General features: G+C 46.4%; 1 protein-coding gene across 3 annotated transcripts in view; it reads left to right on the top strand.

Moving 5' to 3' along the window:
• gogo (thrombospondin-1 like protein golden goal) overlaps positions 1-20,995 on the top strand; it is a 53,308-nt gene that overhangs the window by 22,948 nt on the left and 9,365 nt on the right. For all 3 annotated transcript variants that reach the window (XM_087348193.1, XM_087348194.1, XM_087348192.1), the window contains exon 2: positions 14,526-14,642. In XM_087348193.1, coding sequence (XP_087204319.1) covers positions 14,579-14,642 — 64 coding nt within the window. In that variant the 5' untranslated portion in view covers positions 14,526-14,578. The remainder of the gene's footprint in view (positions 1-14,525; positions 14,643-20,995) is intronic.

Raw genomic sequence — 20,995 nt, 5'->3', positions numbered from 1 at the left:
AAGTCAAAATCACGCAAAGGGAGACGTTTCATTCTTGTGCCACTCTTACTCTCTGTGTTAAATACTTAATGGAAGATCAAAGCTACTAACGTCTCTTCTTTCCAGCTTAATTCGTGTCTCTTCATGTTTCGGACTTGGTCTTAAAAGTCTCTGTGCGTTCTGTGCTGTAAGCTCTCCCACGGATTAATTTACGATTGGTTTTTTTTTTAATATTCCAGCTCATTTCGTCTTAAAATTGGACAAGGCGAAGTTTGCGGCCGAGTGGTTGGCACTCACGCTCCGTATTCAGGATGTCCCGGGTTGTAATCCAGGCCCGGAGACCGCCTATCGTGACAGGTTCCGGACACTCATTGCTCGGTCCGTCCGCGCGGTGTCCAGTTCATCCCTTATTAATCGTCCCGTAAGTCGACGCTACGCAGTCTGATGTATCGATAGTCGTTACGTAAAGGAGAAGGCGTTAGTTGCCAGTCGGAGGAGAGAACTGGTTCATTCTCTGTTGCAAGTTTCAAATAATTTGGTTACCCCCACCGGCAAGGCTTTGACTCGGGAGTCTCGAAGTTTTGACAGGCCTTAAGTATAATGATTGATGTATAAGATAGAATAATCGAGGAAACCCACTGACGTCAGTGAAACGTCAAAGGCGAAAGACAGACGAATATTTGCCTTCGACAAGGCGTGGATAAGTACCAGTACACGGCCATTGTATTCCACCTTGAGACATGCGATCCTGGAGAATTTTCTGACAGATTTCCGAACATTTTTCAATATTTATAAGGACTGCCTGGATGGTGGATCAGCTGTACCTACACGGGGCAGAGCCACACAGAACCGAAGTCCTCGTTGTCCGAATGGCACTGTGACTGTCCGAAGAAATTCTCTTTCGGCAACCAGCGAAATTGCCTGCAGTTCGTCGTGGTACTGAAATGGTCAGGAATCGTATGCGTGTTTGAGACGGCTGGCAACATTGCACGGACTCACGCTTAAGTTTGCCGTAAGTGGAGTGTATTGATTTGCACAGACAACCCCCGTATAGCCGCAATTTTTATTTGCATGTCCGCGTGTCCACAGTTTCTGTAAGTCACATTACCAAGAATTAACCTGGGGATGCGAAGAAGATATTTTGCGCGTGGAATTTTGGCAACGCGTGCGCGTAAACTTATCGCTGGCGTTTTCTACGCACCGAATTTAAAACGCGAAAGAATTATAAAGCGTTTCGCGTTGCCAAAAGTTTCGCGTGATTGATCGATTCTTTCCGCGGAGGTGCTGTTAATTTTACGAGGAACATCCCGCAGTTTCAAGTAAGTTAACAACTTAATTAGTTTGTTAGTCAGTGATTGAGTTGGTGGGTGGACGGTGTCTTACGCCCTTTTTCCACGAAGGCCTCTCTCGTGACGCGGCATGAAGTCAGGATAAAAGAAAGGCACGAGTCTTTCGCGTGCCATCTGGGCAGTGGTGGGGGGTATAAATAATTGTGAGGGTGGAGGGAGGGGGTGGTATCAAACCAGCCAGTAGTCCATCGCGTGACATACCGGCAACAGTGCGTCGTGCATCAGCATTGCCAGTTTTCCAAGTCGTTAATCATGCCGAAAGCCAAGGCAGTGAGTTTGATTTGTTATCCTCTATCTGGTGTTTCCACCCGATCCACCGCCTTCTATACCTCACTGTACTTCATATTTCACTGCCTTTACATCTCTAAAACGACCTCATTCAAAATCCCGTTCGTTTCAGTCAAAATCGTGTTTGGGTTCAAACAATGTAAATGCCTGAGCTGAGAACCTAACCTTACCTTACATAGCTATTTCGATGGCGTAGAACCGTTCTTGATAAGCTGATGGTCGTTGAGTTAGCCAAAATACTCCCCGCCTGTTCACAAGAGCTGACGTTGTCGGTCCCATCTTGAGACAGATGAATGCAGTCCCACCTTATTATACCAACATCCATTCTAATATTATCCTCCCGTCCTCTCAGTCTTTCCTAGGACATTTCCGTGCCGAGTCCATCGCTTGTTTCCCTCATTCCAGATCGCAGAATATCCCCTGATTTCACTACCCCCGCAGTACACCGATAGGTAATCTGCTTACGTGATCATATACAAGTACTATCGCAGCTCGCCCACTTTGTCTGTCCCCGACACCTTGCCGGGTTCTTCCCCTAAATTGTGGCTCCGTTTTCACAGCCACGCTGTTCCTAAAAGTAAGCATTTAATTCAGCATCGTTAAATGACTACCCAGCTACTTCCAGCCCGTGCCGTAGATATAATTGCTTTCCATCATGAAGCAGAGTTTTTATGACAGCTCCTTCGCTGGTTAAGAAATCGCATTCGTTTTAGGGAACTGTAAAGTTCATTACTGCGTCAACTGGGCTGTGAAAATCCGGTCTCCGCCTCCACACTCCGTTTGTGTGTTCGCAAGTAAGTTCCGGAGGCGAGGATACACGTGTTCGGCAACTTCGCAGCAAATCCGGTAGGCCCGTATGGATACCGTCGCGACGGTAGGAACGGGCAAGGCGAGACGCCGAGTAGCACGTGAGCAAACAAGGACGCAGACGGCGTGCCAAAGCAAAACCATTTTAATAGGAGCTGGCCACGTGCGTTTATCCGACGGTTTTGAAACAGAGGCTAAATGCAAGCGGATGGTCTTGCAGTTCGCTCTAACTCAAGTGTAATTAGACCTGACTTCACGAGTAAATATTCATGGCATGTTTGGGGGATTTTCATTATGTCGTACAGCGAGCTGTTAAATTGCATCAAGGTGCTGCTGGAAGATAAAGATTTTCTGGCTTCATCCGCGGCGTTCGCTTTCGTTCTGGTCCCTCGGCATTTCGTCGCCGCGACGGACAGTTTTTGTTATCAGCCATTAACACTCAAAAATCCTAAGTTCGGTTTGTTTCCGTCTCTGATTCAAAGGATATCAGGTAGCCTGACAGGCGCAAAATATCCTCTCGAGGACTCTTAATTGGTGTTTCTTAATTTACCTTTTGGTGTTAAGAACGAATATTTTCGGTTCGGAGAGGACATTCCGTCTTCATCTGTTGCGAGGCCGTCATTGGGCTCATCTTGATTTTCCGTTCTATGAAAGTTGCACCCGCCTTTTTGAATAATGTGTCGACGGGGACGAACAAGGGCCTGGGGCAGAAGGGGTGGCTGCAGTGAAGAAAGCGACTTCATCATCCGGAGTCCCGGGATTCCCTTTCTTATCTTCGTGGGTTTGTTCCATGTTTGTTATCCACGGCCACTCAGCCCACAGGAGGAACACAGACTGAGGGATTTTGAAAATAGGGTTCTGGGGTGAAGGTTTATAGGGCCTAAGAGGATTGAAGTAACAGGAGCCAGAGGTTTCATAATTTGTACTGTCCAAAATATATTTTTGAGGAGGATAATATTAAAATTGACCTTAGAGGAATAGTGTGGACTGGATTAATCTGGCTCAGAAATGGACCTTAGGGTTTCATGGAAGGCGAGCAATGTCTTGACTCGCTGAGAAACTATCAGGTTCCCTATATATTTCGTGTCTGTTTGTCGTGTTATGAACAGATCCGCGCCTTCTAATTTGCGCTGATCTCTGCGATAAGACACGTCCAGCAGCCGACTCCAGCGACTTGTATCGTCGGATCCGCCGCTCGGCTCACACCTGAACTGAGGAAAGCGATTGCCCTTTCATTAAAAGTTTTGGAAAAGAAATATGCAAGGAGTGTTGCTTACCCAGCGGGATGCAGGCGCCGCTGAAACGAAGTGTTGGAAATGTATGCAAATCCTGAGAGTGCTTCTTATCCGCGTTTGGTTCTGCGCAGAACTGAACTCTCATCCGTGATTAATGACAACTCCATGATACAGTGTGTTCCAAAAGCTGATGACAGTTGTGAGCGTGTAGCTGGTAATTTATATTTCCCTGAGTTTACGTATTACAAAACGTTTTTTGAGCGTGTTCAATTTTCCTAACTTTTTTTAGCTAGAATCCGTTTTAATATTATCCTCGTATTTTTACCTTGTATCACGAAGCCCGAGCTACAGGCTGTTTCGTAATTCTTGGGCTCTTCATCCCGACAGCGCTCTGAGGCTGTTTATTCTGAGAATCAGGCGAAAACTTTAATACGGTGTGGGCATAATGCGGAATTATTGATTGTTAAAACATGTGGCTAATATAGTTACCATTGAGCTTTAAAGGGGTAGTATTTGACGAAGAGACGTTCTTGTCCACGCAACTTTACTCCGCCCTCCTCTTACGAAACCCGTCGTAGGTTAAATTTAATTACATATCATGCCTGCCCTTGCAAGTATCAACCTGTCTCTGCTGAGACGTCTAGAAGCCACAGCGATCTATCGACAGCGACATCTGGAATCGATTCATTCCGCGCCTCAGATTGTTCAGAGGCAAAACAGAGTCGTATAAGATTGATTAGCAATTGCATAACTTCGGATTTCGGGAATAAGCCGCATGCAACGTTCAAGATTTTCTAAACGTTTCGGCTAAACATTTAGTTGCCATCGTCAGGGAGAATGAAATATAATTCTTTGTGGGTTTTGAACGGAACGGCTTTGTTTTTTACAAGGTACCATTCTGGAGCACATGACAAAGCCAATCAATCCTGCCGAGTTTCCACGGACAGACATTTTCGCCTGAGAAGTTCATTGCCTCTGTCAAGAACGAACCCGGACCTCTAGAACCTCCCAGTCTTCGTTTCCATTGGCCTCGCAGCAAAGCAACACTTGTTGTGTGAACGAAATTGCTCGGTCGTTAAGGGTCACATTTGCGTTGCGTGTCAACTGTATAGTGAGACTTATCGCAGGTAAATTGCGAGTTGTTTATCAGAGGAAGCGTCTTAATTGCGAACAGCACAAATTGTTATTTACTACAGGCTGTCTCGAAAGTTCGTTCGCGGGAATTTCGACTACTTCTGTACAATAACTGTCGATAATGACACGCAATGCTTCTTGATTGTATTCCAGAAGCGCCCGGTTCGAATATTACGTCTTTATTGACTATTCAACGACGTTTTACCAATTGAACATGTCATATGGTGTCGAGTGACGGGCAGTTGGAAGGGCGTGGACGGAAGTGGTCGTGGCGTGTTTCAGGATCCTGTCGCATTTCTCAGGATATTACACAGAAGTACTTTTGAAAGGTCTCTCATTGGAAACTTTGCCCGAGCCGGTGTTCGAACACGTCACCTCCAAAGTACGAAGCAGAAGCCAGTCCCTGTATGTGTGTTGGCAATCCCGAATTAGGTTTTTCCAGTTCCTGCATTGTGTATCAAAGCAGGTGACGGCGTTCCTGGACACCCCTGGCAATGTTGCAGTGACCGTAGGAACGAGGACAAATGAGCGGCTGGGGGTGGGACAGACGTCACAAAACGATACACACCCTTATCGGCGTTTTCTCACCCTTCACACGCGAGCAGGGCGAGAGACGACATGACTTCTTTCCTAAGTTATTTAACGACGCTGTATCAACAACTCGGTATGAGACCATTAAGTCTTCCCTTCTCACGCGTCGCGTCGTGATTCTGCCAGTAAGTCGTTCTGTGGTTTTCCTCAGTCCCTCTAAGGAACGGCCGCAACGGCGCCTTGAACGCGTCCTTCCACATATTTTAATTCTGTACGTCGCAATGGTCCTATTGACTTGAAAACGCGTCTGTATTGCGTTGCTTTCTGCCCTGAAGATGGAGGCGGCAGTTTTATCCGAAATCTTGCCACCGTGTACGGTATTACACGGAAACACGGCTAAGAAGACCATTGTATGAATTTTTGTCGCCTTGGAAACCTCGTCAATTTTTATTTTTTTTGTGATTTGTCATCTGTACAAGTTTAATGTCTTGGCTTGAAGTTTTTGTGTTATGCAGAATGTCCAACTGCGCACGCGCATGCCTATAATGCCTGTCCCCCCCCTTCCCCACTGTCCATGTCTATAAAGTTTTAATTACTTGCAGGGCGTTTTGAAACTTATAAAGCAGTCACATCTCGACTTGAGAGTTTCAGGGCCTGAAGTGATAGAAACTGTTTCTAAGAACTGAGAAAGCGAAATTGTCTCCTGAGGCATAAATAAGGCAGTTGCAACATTTCAGGATTTTCTTTTCTTTTCAATTGTGGCTGCTTTGGTATCAGATAACGTCCGTTCGGACGTTTCAGAATATACGGTAGCGAAACGTCTCGTACTCGAGGCCACGTAGGTCCCTGTGCTTGTCATAAGCATCTTTGCTGTCTTCATATTGTATCATCGGTTGTAACCAGTCACCTGCATTAGTAAGGGGTCTGAAGATGGAAGCAGTATGCTTCTCCGAAACGTCGGGTATCTATTTGAAAGTTCGCACAATCTGGGAGAATAGCATCGACATCTTTACCGCCGTGATAACTTCTCACACGTGAGAGACACACGCACGGATTTCAATTAAATTTGATCCGAACATGGCGACAGCGCGAAGTAATATCTAGTTTCAGGATTGATGGCGGTGACGGACGAACCCGCGCAAGTGAAATTCTGTGAGTGGTTGGTAAATAAGCGCACAAATGGAATGTGGTTTATGTGTTAAAATTTCAAAGACGTTTTGTTTGGTTGAGGAACGCAAGAGCAGTGTTCTAAGGGGACGAATAAAGAATATAATCATTTGAATAAAAACCTGAAGACGGAGATAGAGTCCCGTCTCCGAAACGTCGTTTTACGTTTTATATTTTACTAGACGATGGATAATATCCAAGGAAATTTTTATTCAATTGACTCTTCACCATCGTTAAAAAGTTTTAGATTTGATTCTCCGAAACGTCGTTTTACGTTTTGTATTTTATATTTTACTAGACGATGGATAATATCCAAGGAAATTTTTATTCAATTGACTCTTCACCATCGTCAAGAAGTTTTAGATTTGATAAAGAATATATTGACAAAAATAAGACTAGAACGCGGCGTGCAGTTGGAAAAATGCAGGAGGAATTCAGAAATAATGTAGCAGGACGAAAAGAGGATATTGGAGAATATGAGTCAGAATAAAAGAAGGGAATTACGTGGCGGGGCGGGGGGAACACGATGAACACGCCTTCAGAGATTTGTGCGGTATGAAATGATAGGACGATAAATAAATATTTAATAGTACAGGAAGTTGAAGGACTATGACTGTCTTCTGTTTTAAAAGCGGTTGCTGCTTCACTGGTGGGGGACAGTAAGCGTCTCCGAAACGTCTGTCAACTTCTGCGAGACTGCACGACGCAGCTTCCCAGAAGACCGCCATCTTAGCACTTGACGCATCAACTAGGAATCTCAGAACGTGGAGGGAGCGCTCGCAGACTGACTTAATGCGCTGTCCTCCCGGGATCTGAGCCAAAAAGCCAGAGGAACGACGTAGCCCCGTGCCGAGAGTCGAACCCAGGATTTTTGCGAATGCGGACCAGGAATGCTAACCATTTGACGAGGGACTGAATAAGGGAAGATGAGAAAGGAAGGAAGAAAGGAAGAAACAAGAGTAGTCGTAAAGTAATGCGGAGGGGGGAGGATGAGCAAGTTGCTGGAAGGAAAAACACTGGCCATCACCGGGCGACCCGAGTTACACTCATTTCGGCCTCCTTCACGCAACAGTGGCACAACGGGCTTCCTGGTCCGAACCTAAAGTGGAAACAGCAGTTGATTTGTCTCGCTACAAAAAGACTTGAGGAATGCCTGCGTTTCTGTGACAAGCTGATCGATTATCAGCTGTCCTGGATTTTATTAAATGCTGTCAGTATTACGAAAGTTCAGTCTCTTGTATTATTGTTTCTCAGAAATCAACTGCTTCGAAAAATACGTATGCATCTAATGTTTCCCTCGTCCGACATACAATAATCGCGTGATATTAATTAATGATGACAGTCATTTTACCAATTCCTTTTTTTCACATCCGAACCCAGATATTTTCGCGGAGGTAAAGCCAGACGTATTAACGATCTCGAATCCAGGTTAAAGTTAGTTCGATGGCTTTACCGTCCTCGGCATCCAGTCGCAGTGAAGAGGAAAGATTCTGTCCTGTCAGGAATCGAACACCGGTTGGTTAGTTTGTTGTCCGTTCGCCTCACCGACTGCGCTACCGCGGTTCATTGTCCTGAATGGAGAGTTAAGAAGACCGGAAATTCTGAAGGAGAAATACGACTTTGGTGACCAAGAAGTAGAAGAGTGTATAAATTAATCTCAAAATGCATCTTAAGGACGTAAGATAGGAGGGCGATGACTGGATTCATCTGCCTCTATGACTACGGTAACGAATCTCCCTGTTCCATAAAAGGCGAGTATTTACATGACTATCTAAGCAACTATCAGCTTGTCAAGAAGGCTCCCACTTCATGGAGTTACACAGAAGTAAGTGAGGAGTTTCAAGTACCGCGCCCGCCACACTTACACACGCCTGAGGTGTCCTTGAGCCCTTGTTGCCCTCGGCCCTGTGGCACCACGTGACGTATTCTGGCATCCCTAGCGCTGTTTTAATCCCACACTTCCCTTATATCACCTTACATGGGGTGGGGGGTAATTGCTCTCGTCCTGAAGGGGTCGTAGCCCTCGCCGCTCGGGGTTCCTTGAAGCACCTGACGGACTGCACCGACTCCTGTTAGTCGCAAACCGAATTACGGTGCAATGCAGTTGTTGTTGTTGTTTTTGGGGGCGGAGGCAACTGGGTGGTATCCGAATGTCGATGGACCGAGTCGAGGGCTGAACGCGGGAACACGATTAGCCGAGACGTGGCTCGTCATCAGGCGACGCGCTGAACTGAACGTCGCTTTGGACATTGAAGTCGTTGTTATTTCTCCGTGAATCGACAGGCGAGAAGATCGGGGGCTGAAGGGAGACGAGGAGGACAAAAGGAGAAGATAGTGGCAATAAGGAACGCACAAAAAAGGAGACAGAGACATTTTGGCACAAAATGAGTCGACAAGTGTGACGTATAAATGGAACAGCTGTTTGGATGTCGCTGTGCTTGGCAAGGCTGCGGCTGACCTGGTCAGGGGCTTCGTGGTCTTTCTCAGGCCCTCCGCGTAAAATAGGTTGCGACCGCTTTCTCACACAGCTTTTCCGATAAATTAAAACGATAATTTTCGACGATTTGGAGTCGTGAGATAAAGCGAGAAGAATTGAATTAGAACACGATAAAAGACGGGGGTTGGCTTCGCATTTCGATTCGTCAACCGTTCAAAACCCAGTGGTAACTATATATACCACCTGCCTCAACAATAAGCAACTCTCCATTTTGTAATTATCGATTTCGTGCGATTGTCAGAGTAAACTGCGATTATTTTACCAGTGTCAACCTGTTGATCTTCGTAATGGTGAAGTTTATTGTTTTCTTTGCGGTACGGGCTGAATTCTTAAGTATCACTTAGACGAGCTTAGGCTTCAAAGCGTTCGGTAATCCGAGCTGTGTACGCCCTGGTTATAATTCATGCTCACGCTGTAAATTAGCCCTCGGATCGATTCAGCTACGTGTCGTAACGATAATCGACGCGATTTATCGCGGAGTGTTAGAGACAGCTTGCTGTACCGAGTGTTCACAGTCTGGTTACCCTGCGGAAAACTGCGAAATAACCTCCATTTCTCATGTGTGTTTACTTTTGTTTCGAATGCGTAACCTTTCAGTTCCTTTAGCAAAAGTAGGACGTGACGCTGCAACTTCTTCGGAAAACATCGTAATTCAGATTAAAAGAAGGCGTTGAAAACTGGACAGGAGACGAGGATTTTGGTTTGATTTTGTTGCAAGTTTTGTAACCATAATTTTGGAAGGACTTTTCTTCTCCGCCATGCGTGCTACATTTACCGCAGGTCCAATGCCCCTTGATATAATATTCTTTATGTTGCATTCTCGTATGAGCCGGGATAGCTCAGTCAGTATAGTGACTAGCTACGGGCTGGACGACCGGGGTTCGATCCCCGACGGGGGCAGAAGATTTTTCCTCTAGCCTCTGCGTCCAGACCGGCTCTGGGGCCCACCCAGCCTCCTCTACAATGGGTACCGGGGTCCTTTCCCGGGGGTAAAGCCGGCCGGGGCGTGATGCTGACCACTCACCCCCATCTAGTGCCGAGGTCAAGGAAGAGAGGAGCTATACCTCCACTCCCCCCAAGCGCCTACATGGCGTATAGTGGGACAAACTTTACGTACTTTATGTTGCATTCTCGCAAGCGTCGTGCATTGCAGGAAGTCTGGAGCGTCGTTAAAAACCGTTTATTTACTTTCTTGCTCTATTAAGTGTCGTTCCTGCAGTGAGATCTTATGGTACTTCATATTATTCAAATTTATGAAGATGTTAAGCTCTGAAGATCTGTGTTGTTTGTTACCAGGCGCCGGAAGGGCGTGTCTTTTTTCAGGGGGCCGTTGCGACTGTATCAACTGAACTGCGGATGGGGGCTACGCCTAGTAACGTTTTCAGTTCGTTCTGGCCGGAGGCGTTCGTCTGTAAACACCACAATTTTGGAGTCACAGATCAGGTTAAATGTAATGACGGCATCCCCAGAAATGTGGTGGGCTTCAGAACACGGCGCTGCACTCTGTCGGCCGTGTCTGACACTACACACAATTCCCGTTCGCGTAGTTTTTTTACTTGAGTTTGTCGCGTGTTCACGTTCAAAGACAAGCAGGTAATCGGCGATGTTGCACATTCGAAACACTCGACGTATTTCTGACACTGCCCTCTTAGACCATTCTTGCTCCAAAAGGAGATTTCTTGTAAAAATTCTATGCGCAATTATACGAGCTGGATGCCCCCTGTCAAAACATTCTTCGCTCTGAGAAAGACGACACAAAAGTGCGACGAAATCTCGAGACGAATTCTTTCAGCGCGTGGAGCTCAGTCACTTTCCGTGTAACGCGGAAGAAGGATTTGTCGCCGAACCTGCGGCCCTGATCCCTGAGGGACGAAGCAAGAATTGGACCGAGAGCGGGTCGCCCTGACAATGTCCTGTGTAATAACACTGCTCGTATCGAGTGACGCTTGTTAGATAGAAGGTAAACGCGAAGAGGGCGTGTGTGGGGAGGGGGAGAGCGAACGAATGGGCTGAGGAACATTCCTTAAGGTGGGCTGAGACAGACCCGCGGGTGGTATGAGTCTCGCTTCGTATTCGGGATGCCATTACCCCACGTATTTCGTGGACGAACGGGAGCGTCGGCACAGAGAACTGTGTAATCGCTGGCACAGAAAGGACCGTAGCTCGTGACAGGGAACTGCAGTGGGTAACAGAGCGTCGCGCGATAAGTAAGCGTCGTTGTGAGCTGACAAACAGATGACGACAGAGACTGAGAAGCAGGCGTTAAAGGACGCGTAGTTGCTTGGAACGATACTCTGCCCCTTTCGCTGAACTGTCAGATTATCGCCTTATTCATCCTTGCGTAAATACTGCCTTCAATATGACTCATTTCCCAGTAACTTTTTTTTTAAATTAAATGTTTCATTGTTTAATTTCGGGAACATCATTTAGCAAATTTCAATTAACTCAGCGACTTCTAAGTAGAGGCATGTAACGCTGCGATTCAAAGAGTGAGAGGCGGGCCACTCTGAACATTGATTAATGAACCTCGCTTCCGAATTTTGATCGATTCTGCGAATATGACGCCCGTTGTTACCGATTCAGCAGTCATTGTGTGTCGTCGGTCACAGAATGACTAATGAGTAATGAATGGAAGGGGTGCAGAAGGGAGCACGATTTGCTGCCTCGGACTGCGGGATGACCGGTCTCCGGCTCGAGCTCTGAACCCGGGACCTTCTGAATACGAAGCAGAGGTGCCGCCGACCAGTCGGCCGCAGCGTTCGGACTGCACGGTCCGCGATGTAGTTCTAGTAAGGGTGGAGTATCTTTTTGAGCAGTTCGCCTTATTGATGCGGCAACTTCTCCTCCACGCGTGTGCGGCGGGACGGTGTGCACACCGGGCGCTCTGGTAAAATAAGCAGTCAGCGTACATTAATAAACACCACGCCATCAGGTGAATGGCGGAATGACGTATATCTCCACGCATTCTTAACTAAATTGTGGTTTGAGTTAGCTTCACGTTCCGTCTGCTTTACCCATACTTCTCACTGAAATCGAACCTGCGCAAAAATGTACCTCTTTGTCGACGTGGCTTCGGTTTGTCAACACCCGTTGTCATGTGTCCGGAGGTTTCACTTACAATTCGTAATCGACATCTGAACGCCTAGCGTCCCGACGCTCCGTATATAAAGTTCAGCGTCGTATTCTGTGACATCTCGAGGGTCTTCTTTGTTAACTATTGCTTCTGGTGACAGCGTTGCTACGCTCATTGTCTGCTTCCTACCTTTGTGTCAGATGTCCTTTGCGACGCTCTACGTCGCCTTGTGTCACCGTCCGGAGGCTCTCTTCGTGGCGGAGATTTTTTATTCCGTATCGTCGTTCGCCCTTCGTCAGTTTTCCGATAACCGTGTCCTGTCGTTTCCGAAACCCTTAACCTACGGTCGACCAGTTTCTGTGCGGGTTTCCTACACCCCTGTGTCTCTTTCTGAAGCGATGGCGCGTGTGACTGTAGGATGCCTGAGCTACCCTCCATCGTAATCCTGGTAATGGACACGGGAGCGCGGCCATTACACCACCGGCAGCAGGCACTCCCCCCCCCCCCACACCTGGCCACAGGGAGTCTCAAAAGCTGATCACCCATACCTGGCTTCTGAGTGCCAATGGAGAGACCGTCGCTCACGACGACTGTGAAACGAGCCGGACTTGCCTTGAGAGCGATGTGTTGGTGTTTTGCTGCTGTAAGTGACGTCCAGAATTTCGCAGCTTGTTTATTGCTACCGTCGGCTCGTGGTGAAGCAGGCCTTGTTCGATCGTCTACATCGTGAAGGAGGTCTGGCGCCTTTGTCCCACCTTCATTTGTCTTCTCCTTATTGCTCCTGCGGGATTGTCACTCCCCTTTGTAGGTTACTTGTTATTTCCCCACTACCACCAAGTTGTCATGGATTTTAACTCGGTTTAGCAGAAAATTCCTTTGTTTACATGCCCGCAGTTTGTGCATCATTCTCCATCATTTTAAAGCTCATCAAGAGAATGTGCGTTCTCTGACAAGAATAAGATGGAGCCCTTCCGAGACTACGCAGACCCTCGCCAGGTAATGCGTCCACAGACATTTCCTGCTGGATCCAGTAGCAAAGTTAATTAATGTGTGCGATAGCTGCACTAACTGGCGGCCGGTGAATGGACTAGTGATGCCAGGCACATGTCAGTCGACCACTGCCGCGGAAGCCAAGTTATGGTGTCACGAAATCGGGGCGTTTGCTGTTGCTAGGATACCAGCAAAATAATCGACGGCTTCGTGCTCATTAATAAAATAACTGAATGAGTCTCTGATTGTGCTCAGCTAATTAAGGTTCACAGGTGTTAAATCGAAACAGTTACAATGTACAAGCTTTGTGTAATTCTGGTGGTACTGAGGAAAATATTTATTGGAAAACGAAACTTCTTTAATTTGCGCTGATACGCCATTTTGAATATCAGGAGGTTGCTGTGATGCCATTTCTGTATGCGTCCTTACAATGTGAATGTCTGTGGTCTCATCGCGTGACGCTGCTTACCGCAGATGGCCCTGGAAACATCAACGCACTCCAATGTCTTAGCGGCGCGTGGCGACTGCGGGCGGGGCGGGGGCGGGGAGGGGGGGGTATTGTAGCTTCTATGAAACGCTTTTAGTGTCTTCTTGGGTCTATCAGTTGATCCACTCACTAATTATGCGCATCTATAAAGCCTTTTAGCTGTAATGATCGCTGTAGTTTGTGGCGGGGCTTTAGCAAGGAGCAGCTTTTTACATAAAACCCTTTTTTCATGGCCGTAAACAACAATTATATTTTTCTGAAAATAATTGTATTAAAGTGCGTCTTGAAAGCAGGGCGAACATTTGGTTTTAACTTCATTTTAAGAGCGACAGGGTGTTTCTAAAACCACGCGGTCGCTTCTTCATTTTCTCGTTATTCCTTCGTATGTGTCCTCCACTTCGCCATGCACCGCCTAGCAAGCTGACTTGATGCTCGTCCTGTACCAAGCAGAGGCCAGCCGTTTGTCCGGTCGCAGAATCACCCCAAACCCAACTTCCCTCTTCGTGTAATATCGGGTGTTGTTTTACCAATTCCGATTCATCGTCTTCTGGAGGGGTTGTTTTTATCTGCGATGTAACTTCGTAGCAGCGAGAGGTCAACAGGAGGTCGTAAAGCCACGCGCTTCGTCCCGCGAGCTGCAGCTCCTCGCCGGAAAAGTGTGAGCGCGTCCCCTGGGCCTAGATGGCGTTTCACTAATTCGATGTTTTATATTTCGTTCAAATATTTTAAAGTTCTGCTCTGATCTCGAAGAAAACACGAAGCGAAGCGCAACTTCTTCTGTGTCTCATCAGTTGTTCTTTTTTTGCGATGAGAATTCTTCTTTCTTTGGGGGGGGGGGGGGGGGGGCATGATCTGATCTTGATCTTCGTGAGAAGAAAGTTTTATCTCACTGCATTAGAACAAAACCAACTTCATTCTAAACGGCGCCATAAAACAGGGGTGACAGCGACGCGCCTGGCGCTAATTGCTGTTCCTGTGACTGTTTCAGGAGGTCGAGGACCGCGGGATGAGGGAGTGACGTCACAGGATGCGCCCTGTACAATGAAGACAGCAGCTGCATGCTGGACCACTGCAGCCGCCATCTTGTTATCCGCCATCTTGACAGGTAAGCTACAAGATGGAGCCGGTCGTAATTTTACAAATACTTGATATTTCTTGCTTTGATTTCGAAGGCTACGAAGGGACTCAAACTCCTGTCTTGCATTACGGAGGCCGTGACTTCGGTCGGTGCCGCCTGTCTGTACGTATGCAGGCGCAGGTGAGGTCACGTGAAGTCTGACCCCCCCCCCCCCCTTGGCACAACGCTGTATCTTGATGTCCTCGCGTGACTCGGGGGCATTCACTTTGAAGCGTGGATTGATCGATGGTGTTCAGGTCGATAATACAGAGTGACCCTGAAATTAGTGCACATTTTTCGCGAGTGAATGCGAGGGTCCTAAAAGGAAACTTGTTTCAGGAGTTCCTTACTGCGTTAATTTTCACACGACACATGAACGTCTTGATGCAAATGTTACCTGCAGTCATGGCCTGTTTGATGATGCTATCCCAACTGTGCGAGATATCAGGTTGTAATGGCGACGAGTGTCGAGATGGCTGTTTTCTGGGTCGTTGCACCGTGCGGTGCTGGTAGATATTGACCGACGTTTCTGAGGTGCTCACTCCCTGCATGAAGATTAAGGCAGCATGTCCCTGGCAATGCAGACGACCGCCACTTGGCCGTCATAAATGCTTTCCATTGGCACGCGAATTTCTAGAGGCTACCCTCAGGCCCTCTCCTGTGAATAATAGGCTCTTTGCTGTGGAGCTGCACACGTCTCAATCTGTGTAATCACATCCTGCTCCGATGCCTGATAGACGATAGAACTCACTTGTTGCTTGTAAACCGTTGCTTGGATACGGAAATTTCGTCAGTTGTAACCATGGTAACTGCTATTCGGTATCCAAACCAATTGCTACATTTCAGAGGCGATCACCGAACGAAGAATTGGAAGTTTATGGGATTCGAAATACCGTAACAAACTCGTGTCGTCTCTTTTGTGCGTGGTCCTGTATTCGTGAACAGGGCTTACCCTTGAAACCTTTGTAGTGCAGGGTAAGTCACCCCTGAGACTGCTCTTCAAGACTTCATTCGTTTTGTATCTGCTGTCTATCTAGACTACTTGTCCAGAATTTTACATTTGTGGACTTTGTTCGAATGTCAGTAGCTGTTTTCGACAGTTTGTTTCGTCTGCGAAGGGTAAACTGTTTTGTGAAGGAGACGGAGTCAGAAGCCGCCAGTGCGTTGGTTCAGCAAGCTCGCAGCAGAATAGTCGCCCCGGGGGCGATTTGTTCATCGCCCGGAAAGCAACAGTCCGCCCGGAAATTAACGACGGCGACTGACGCGGTCAGCAGGACAGAGGCGTTGAAAAAGAAATTACGAGTCCGTTTCCAGGCGACCTTAAAAAAGCCACTTTTTGGTGAGAATCCGGTGTTTTGCCGTGCGAAATGCAGCGCCACAGTGGCCGCTGATCTGTCCACTTTGGACTGCGGCGAGACTTGCACGATGCGCCCGCAAGATATAATGACGATCAAACTGAAGACGATTATTTGGGTGGGGAATGTAGCACGCAAGAAAAGCTAGGAAATAACGCGTACCGTAACGATTCCGGTGCGTTAGTCGGAGTTTGACTTCTCTCTCATCTCTGTGAACGGAAGGGAATCCTCAGTTTCCGCCTGTTTCAAGGCTGGAGTTACGGAACTTTGCCATGGGAACTGTGTTTTGCTGCATAGCGGCTACTGAAGTCTATCGGAGATGGCTTCATGCTGGAAACATTAACTTTGCTAGAAGTGCGCTCTGAAATGCCAAATTCAGGCGAGAATATCGACTAGGAATTTTCGATAGCAGCCCCACAGTTGCAGCCGATTATTTATGTTTCGCGTGTTTACTTCCTTTCACCAGTAATTCCGCAAGGAACGATACAGAGTCCCGACTTCCGTTCCCGTCTCCGTCAGATCGCTGAGTCCGATTATCTTTCAGACGTAATGTCAACAGACGCCCTTGCTGGAACCGTCGTAATGGAGAGGTTACTACAGAAACACGATTCTCGGATTCCTTTAATCCTCAAAATCGTATTTAAGAATTCAGTCCGTACCGCAAAGAAAATACAACACTTCATCATTACAAAGATCAGCTGGCTAATCGCGTTTAAGTAAATATTCGCTGTTTACATTGAGAGTCATACGAAAAAAATTGCATGTAAAATGAGGCGGATGGTATATATAGTTACCATTTTGTTTTCAAGGGTTGAGGTACGCCTTTAAAATAAACGATGGTTTCTGTGGAATCGGTGTCTTGTCTGTCCGTCCGAGACCGAATTCATAAATAATATACGGACGAGCTTTGGTTTCAAAGGTACGTTGGAACAGCTTCAAAATGGGGAGGTTGTAACAGGACTTGACGGGTGGAAAATGAACCGCAGGCCATCTGAGCGGTTCGCACAGTCGACGTCACAAGTGGCGTACACAAGTTGCGTTCTGTGCTATTTGATTCTTTCACTGCTATCCCGGGGTAAATTCGTTGGAAGTTTTGTTGCCCGAAATGTGAGAATATCCCCTTCAGATCGCTGAGAACGGTGCAGTACAGAAATGTACCAGGAAGGGAGTCGATGATATTAAACCAACTGCAGAGGTTTCGTAATGTCTGATAGGATCTCTTTTGTGATCACGACAATGCGCATTTGGATTTATAACAGACGAGGAATGTCTTGACTATCTCAGCCAGTCAGTTTCTCAAGCAATTAGAGAGTACTGGCTTTTTGGTCACCCTATCGTGAAGAGTGTGGCGTCTTTTAATTGCGCACCCAAAGCCTCAATTGTGTAACACTGTGTGTAGGATTACAAGCAGAATAAGAACTCATTATGAGGGGTCGTGTTCCAATGTGCATCCTGTGATATGATATCGAAAGCGCTCTTAAAACTCAACCTACCCTAATACAAGTATACGCTACTTTGCGGCCTAGTGAAAGGTCCTTGTGTGAGTGGTCTCACTTTAATAACCCTGAATCAAGTAAAGGAGTTTGACGGTGTTACGTGCAACAAAGTCAGTTGGCCTGCACTGCGCCAACACAAAGATTCTTTGAACATGGCGGTGTTCTGGGACGTTGCGAGGTGTAGTCTGATAGATATTGACCGGTGTTTCGAGGAAATTTACTGCGTCCTTCGTCAGGGTGCAACAGTCGGAAAACAGGCATCTTCATTCTTGTATCTCACCAATGTACTTTGCATGCATTTAAGTATCGTCAGTAAAACGACGTGGAAGTCGACTGAACCTCCGAGGAGGGAGGGATATTATCGCCACGTAGTGGTGACACTGAGTGTTAGCGCTCTGCTAAGATTCGTTTTTGTTTTTTTTAAAATTTCCTGTCTGTGTAAACGATGCAGCCACCGGAGTTTAGCGATGGACCATTTCTCGTGGTCTGATCAGGGCAATTCAAGCGACAACTGCCCTCGGCCACTCCGTGCATTACCCTAGAGATCTTCACCGTTTCGTCGGTCCCTTGGGCTGCTAAATGAGACTGCGACTCCTCGGACCCGCAGATCCAAGACTATTCACTTGTGTGTATACTTCCCGCCACACAGCATTGTCAGAGAAGTTGCCGACAGTGCACGGCGCGTGGCTTCTGTAACTGCGAGCCACAAAGATATTGGCCTTCACTCATGTCGAGTCATCCCGTCTGTCTGTCTGTGTGTGCTATGATATAACTAGTATCACGGCGAAGATGGCAGCGGTGCGCAGTTTTTGGGGCAGCCTATAGCAACAAGTTATTGGGCGCATAATGGAGCCTTATCTCGCGCGGTTGCTTCAACTTGTAGTTCAGCGGCTGCCATTGTTCCGCCCGGTTTCATTTGTTTCAGTTGGCGACACTGTTCGGTGAGGAAGGTTCGAACCTGTGAACGAGAAACTTGAATGACATAGAACGCCGTCTTCCTGATGGACATTTGTTCGAATGGCTGGTTAATATTGTCTCATAGAAAAAATAAATCTGTCTAAGTGCACGGCGTGGTGGGGCCTACGGAGACCTCTTCGTATCCGTCAGAATGGAAGCGATGAACACGACGACCCCACGTCACGTGGAAGAAGGGAGATTCCGTTTGTTTCGGAACAGAGCGCCGAGATCAGTGGCTCGCATTCTTATTGTGGGGTAATAATGTTTCTGAAATAATCACGAATAAGTGGCCTTACGATCGCCTGTATTTCGCAGGCTGTGAGCGAGATGTCGCTGGTTCGTGTTGGAACTGACATTCTAATTTATCCGTGGAATTTTCAGACTCGTCCAGTCGCTTCTGCGTTAGCAGCCTCCCTTTCGTCAAACGCGCCGCGACGCCTCAATCGGCCAAGTCATCAGAAACACAGATGTTATCAGTGATTTGTCTGCAAAACGGAGTACCAAAATCTAATGGCATTTTATTCAGTGAAGTTTTATTAAGTCGGTGGCAGTGAGAGCCTTCTCGTGGCTCTGCGAGAAACCAATCAGGATTCAGCAGCAATAAATAAAAAAAAAAAATGACGCCGTCACGTGTTTCCGCTTTTTGCCGCTGAGCGGTGCTACCTGTTCCCGGGGGCAGTGTGCTGATCTATTTGATGCTTCCGGTCGTAAAAGAATGTCGGACCTGCAGTGCTACAGTGGCACATGTGACGTTATGTGTGTGCAGTTCACTGCAGAACGTATTTATGGAGTGAAATGTCGTGGTTCAAGAGTAGAATTGTTTGTGTACTCTGGCTCTTTTCCGCTGTTCCGTGCATCGCAGCGTTGGTGGTGTTAATTTTTTACAGTCACAAATTGCTTTCGCCGTATTTTGTTGAATATTCACCGCACGGACAAATGCATTTAAAACAAAAATCACATTTCTATTTTAATGTTTTTAGATTGCAAATGTATTTGAGGTACATATAAGGATGAACTGAGACGTATTTTACCGACGTGTCGAAGAAACTCACAGCTCCATAGTCATTTCATAAACTAAATTTCATCCGAATTCATTCTGTAGATCAATTATAAAACGTGCGGACAGATGGACAGACAGAATCTACTCAACTGTATTGTCTTTGTTTAATTTTAACCGTCTAATCACAATAAAATATTTTATTAAATATTAAAATATTACTACAATTAACATTTAATATTTAAAGTATTTAAAATATGTTAAAATGATGCTCTTTCTTTAAGTTTATATCAATTAAACACCTGAAGATGGTTCATTGAAAACCGAAACATGTCGTGGAAAAGATGATGCTGTAATTGTAAATCGAACATTTCGATAGAAAGAGCATCATTTTAATATATTTTAAATATTAAATGTTAATTGTAGTAATAATATTTTAATATTTAATAAAATATTTTATTGTGATTAGACGTTTAAAATTAAACAATTATAATTCATCACAATATGACGCAACATTATCATCTCATGTATTGTCTTTGTTCTGAGATGGTATAATAATGGAGTCACATGTTACAAGAGGAATTCAGTAAATCTATAAGCTGTATACAATCTTGGAACGAAGAAAAAACGAAGAAAATAAAAAATAAAGACAGATTTAACCTAACTTTTTCTGAATTCGGAACATGTGACTTGAATCGCTCATTCCTTCTTGCCACAATTATTTCCGCCGCGGCAGCACTGTACAATAGTAAGCGTATTTTTTTTAAAACAAAAGAAGAAGGAATTGCACAAGAACTGTTATAACAAGAGAAGGGGTCAGTGCGAGTAAAAACGGGCGGAGAAGGGAGGGGGGGGGGGAGCTCTCTGAACAGAGCAAGAAGCTTAACAAGTGAGGTCTGTATTGCGCCCCGAGGAATTTCGAGACGACCGGGACGGAGGCGTGACTACGAAGGCGTTGCACCAACTGTCGTCACCCTTGGTTCAGGTTGACGGGCGTCAGTCACACTGAGGGACGAATTCCCTCCGAGTGTCATCAAATCAAGGAGGAGGAGCGCGCGTACAAAAATTTTTAGTTGAAGAAACCGAAGGGAAGAGGATGCCATTCAGGAAAGTTGATGTAGAGGGGAAGATGATATTAAAATTGATATTACTTAAACAGGTTTAGAGCGCGTGAACAGGATTCATCTGACTCAAGGTATGAACCGGCGCCTTTGTTCTCAAGCTTAACCCACTCACGTCCGACATCATCCAGGGTGTTTCTCGGGGTCCCTCTACAGGACACAAGTTGTCTTCTCGACGTGTCGACGTCGACGTTATTCGGAATTCCTGAGCTAAGAGACGGAATCAAGCGGCGACTGAAATGTGATGCATTCTGTCGTCGATCTGGAAGCGATCGGTCGGAGGGGGAAGTGGAATCGATTGCAGCAGCCATTAAGTAACTGGAGTTTGTGGCGGATGAACTTTGCAATCAGAAACTTCTTCATCAAGTTGGCGCCTTCAAAACTTAAGCATTTGCCGTGAGATACTGACAGTCGG

The sequence above is a fragment of the Zootermopsis nevadensis genome, unplaced genomic scaffold, assembly GCF_977971745.1.
Source record: "Zootermopsis nevadensis isolate Lab colony 2312 unplaced genomic scaffold, Znev_1.0 Znev_ptg000012l, whole genome shotgun sequence".
NCBI classification, from domain to species: Eukaryota; Metazoa; Arthropoda; class Insecta; order Blattodea; family Termopsidae; genus Zootermopsis; species Zootermopsis nevadensis.
The sequence above is the reverse complement of the archived record's forward strand: the minus strand, read 5'-3'. Positions and strand labels throughout refer to the sequence as shown.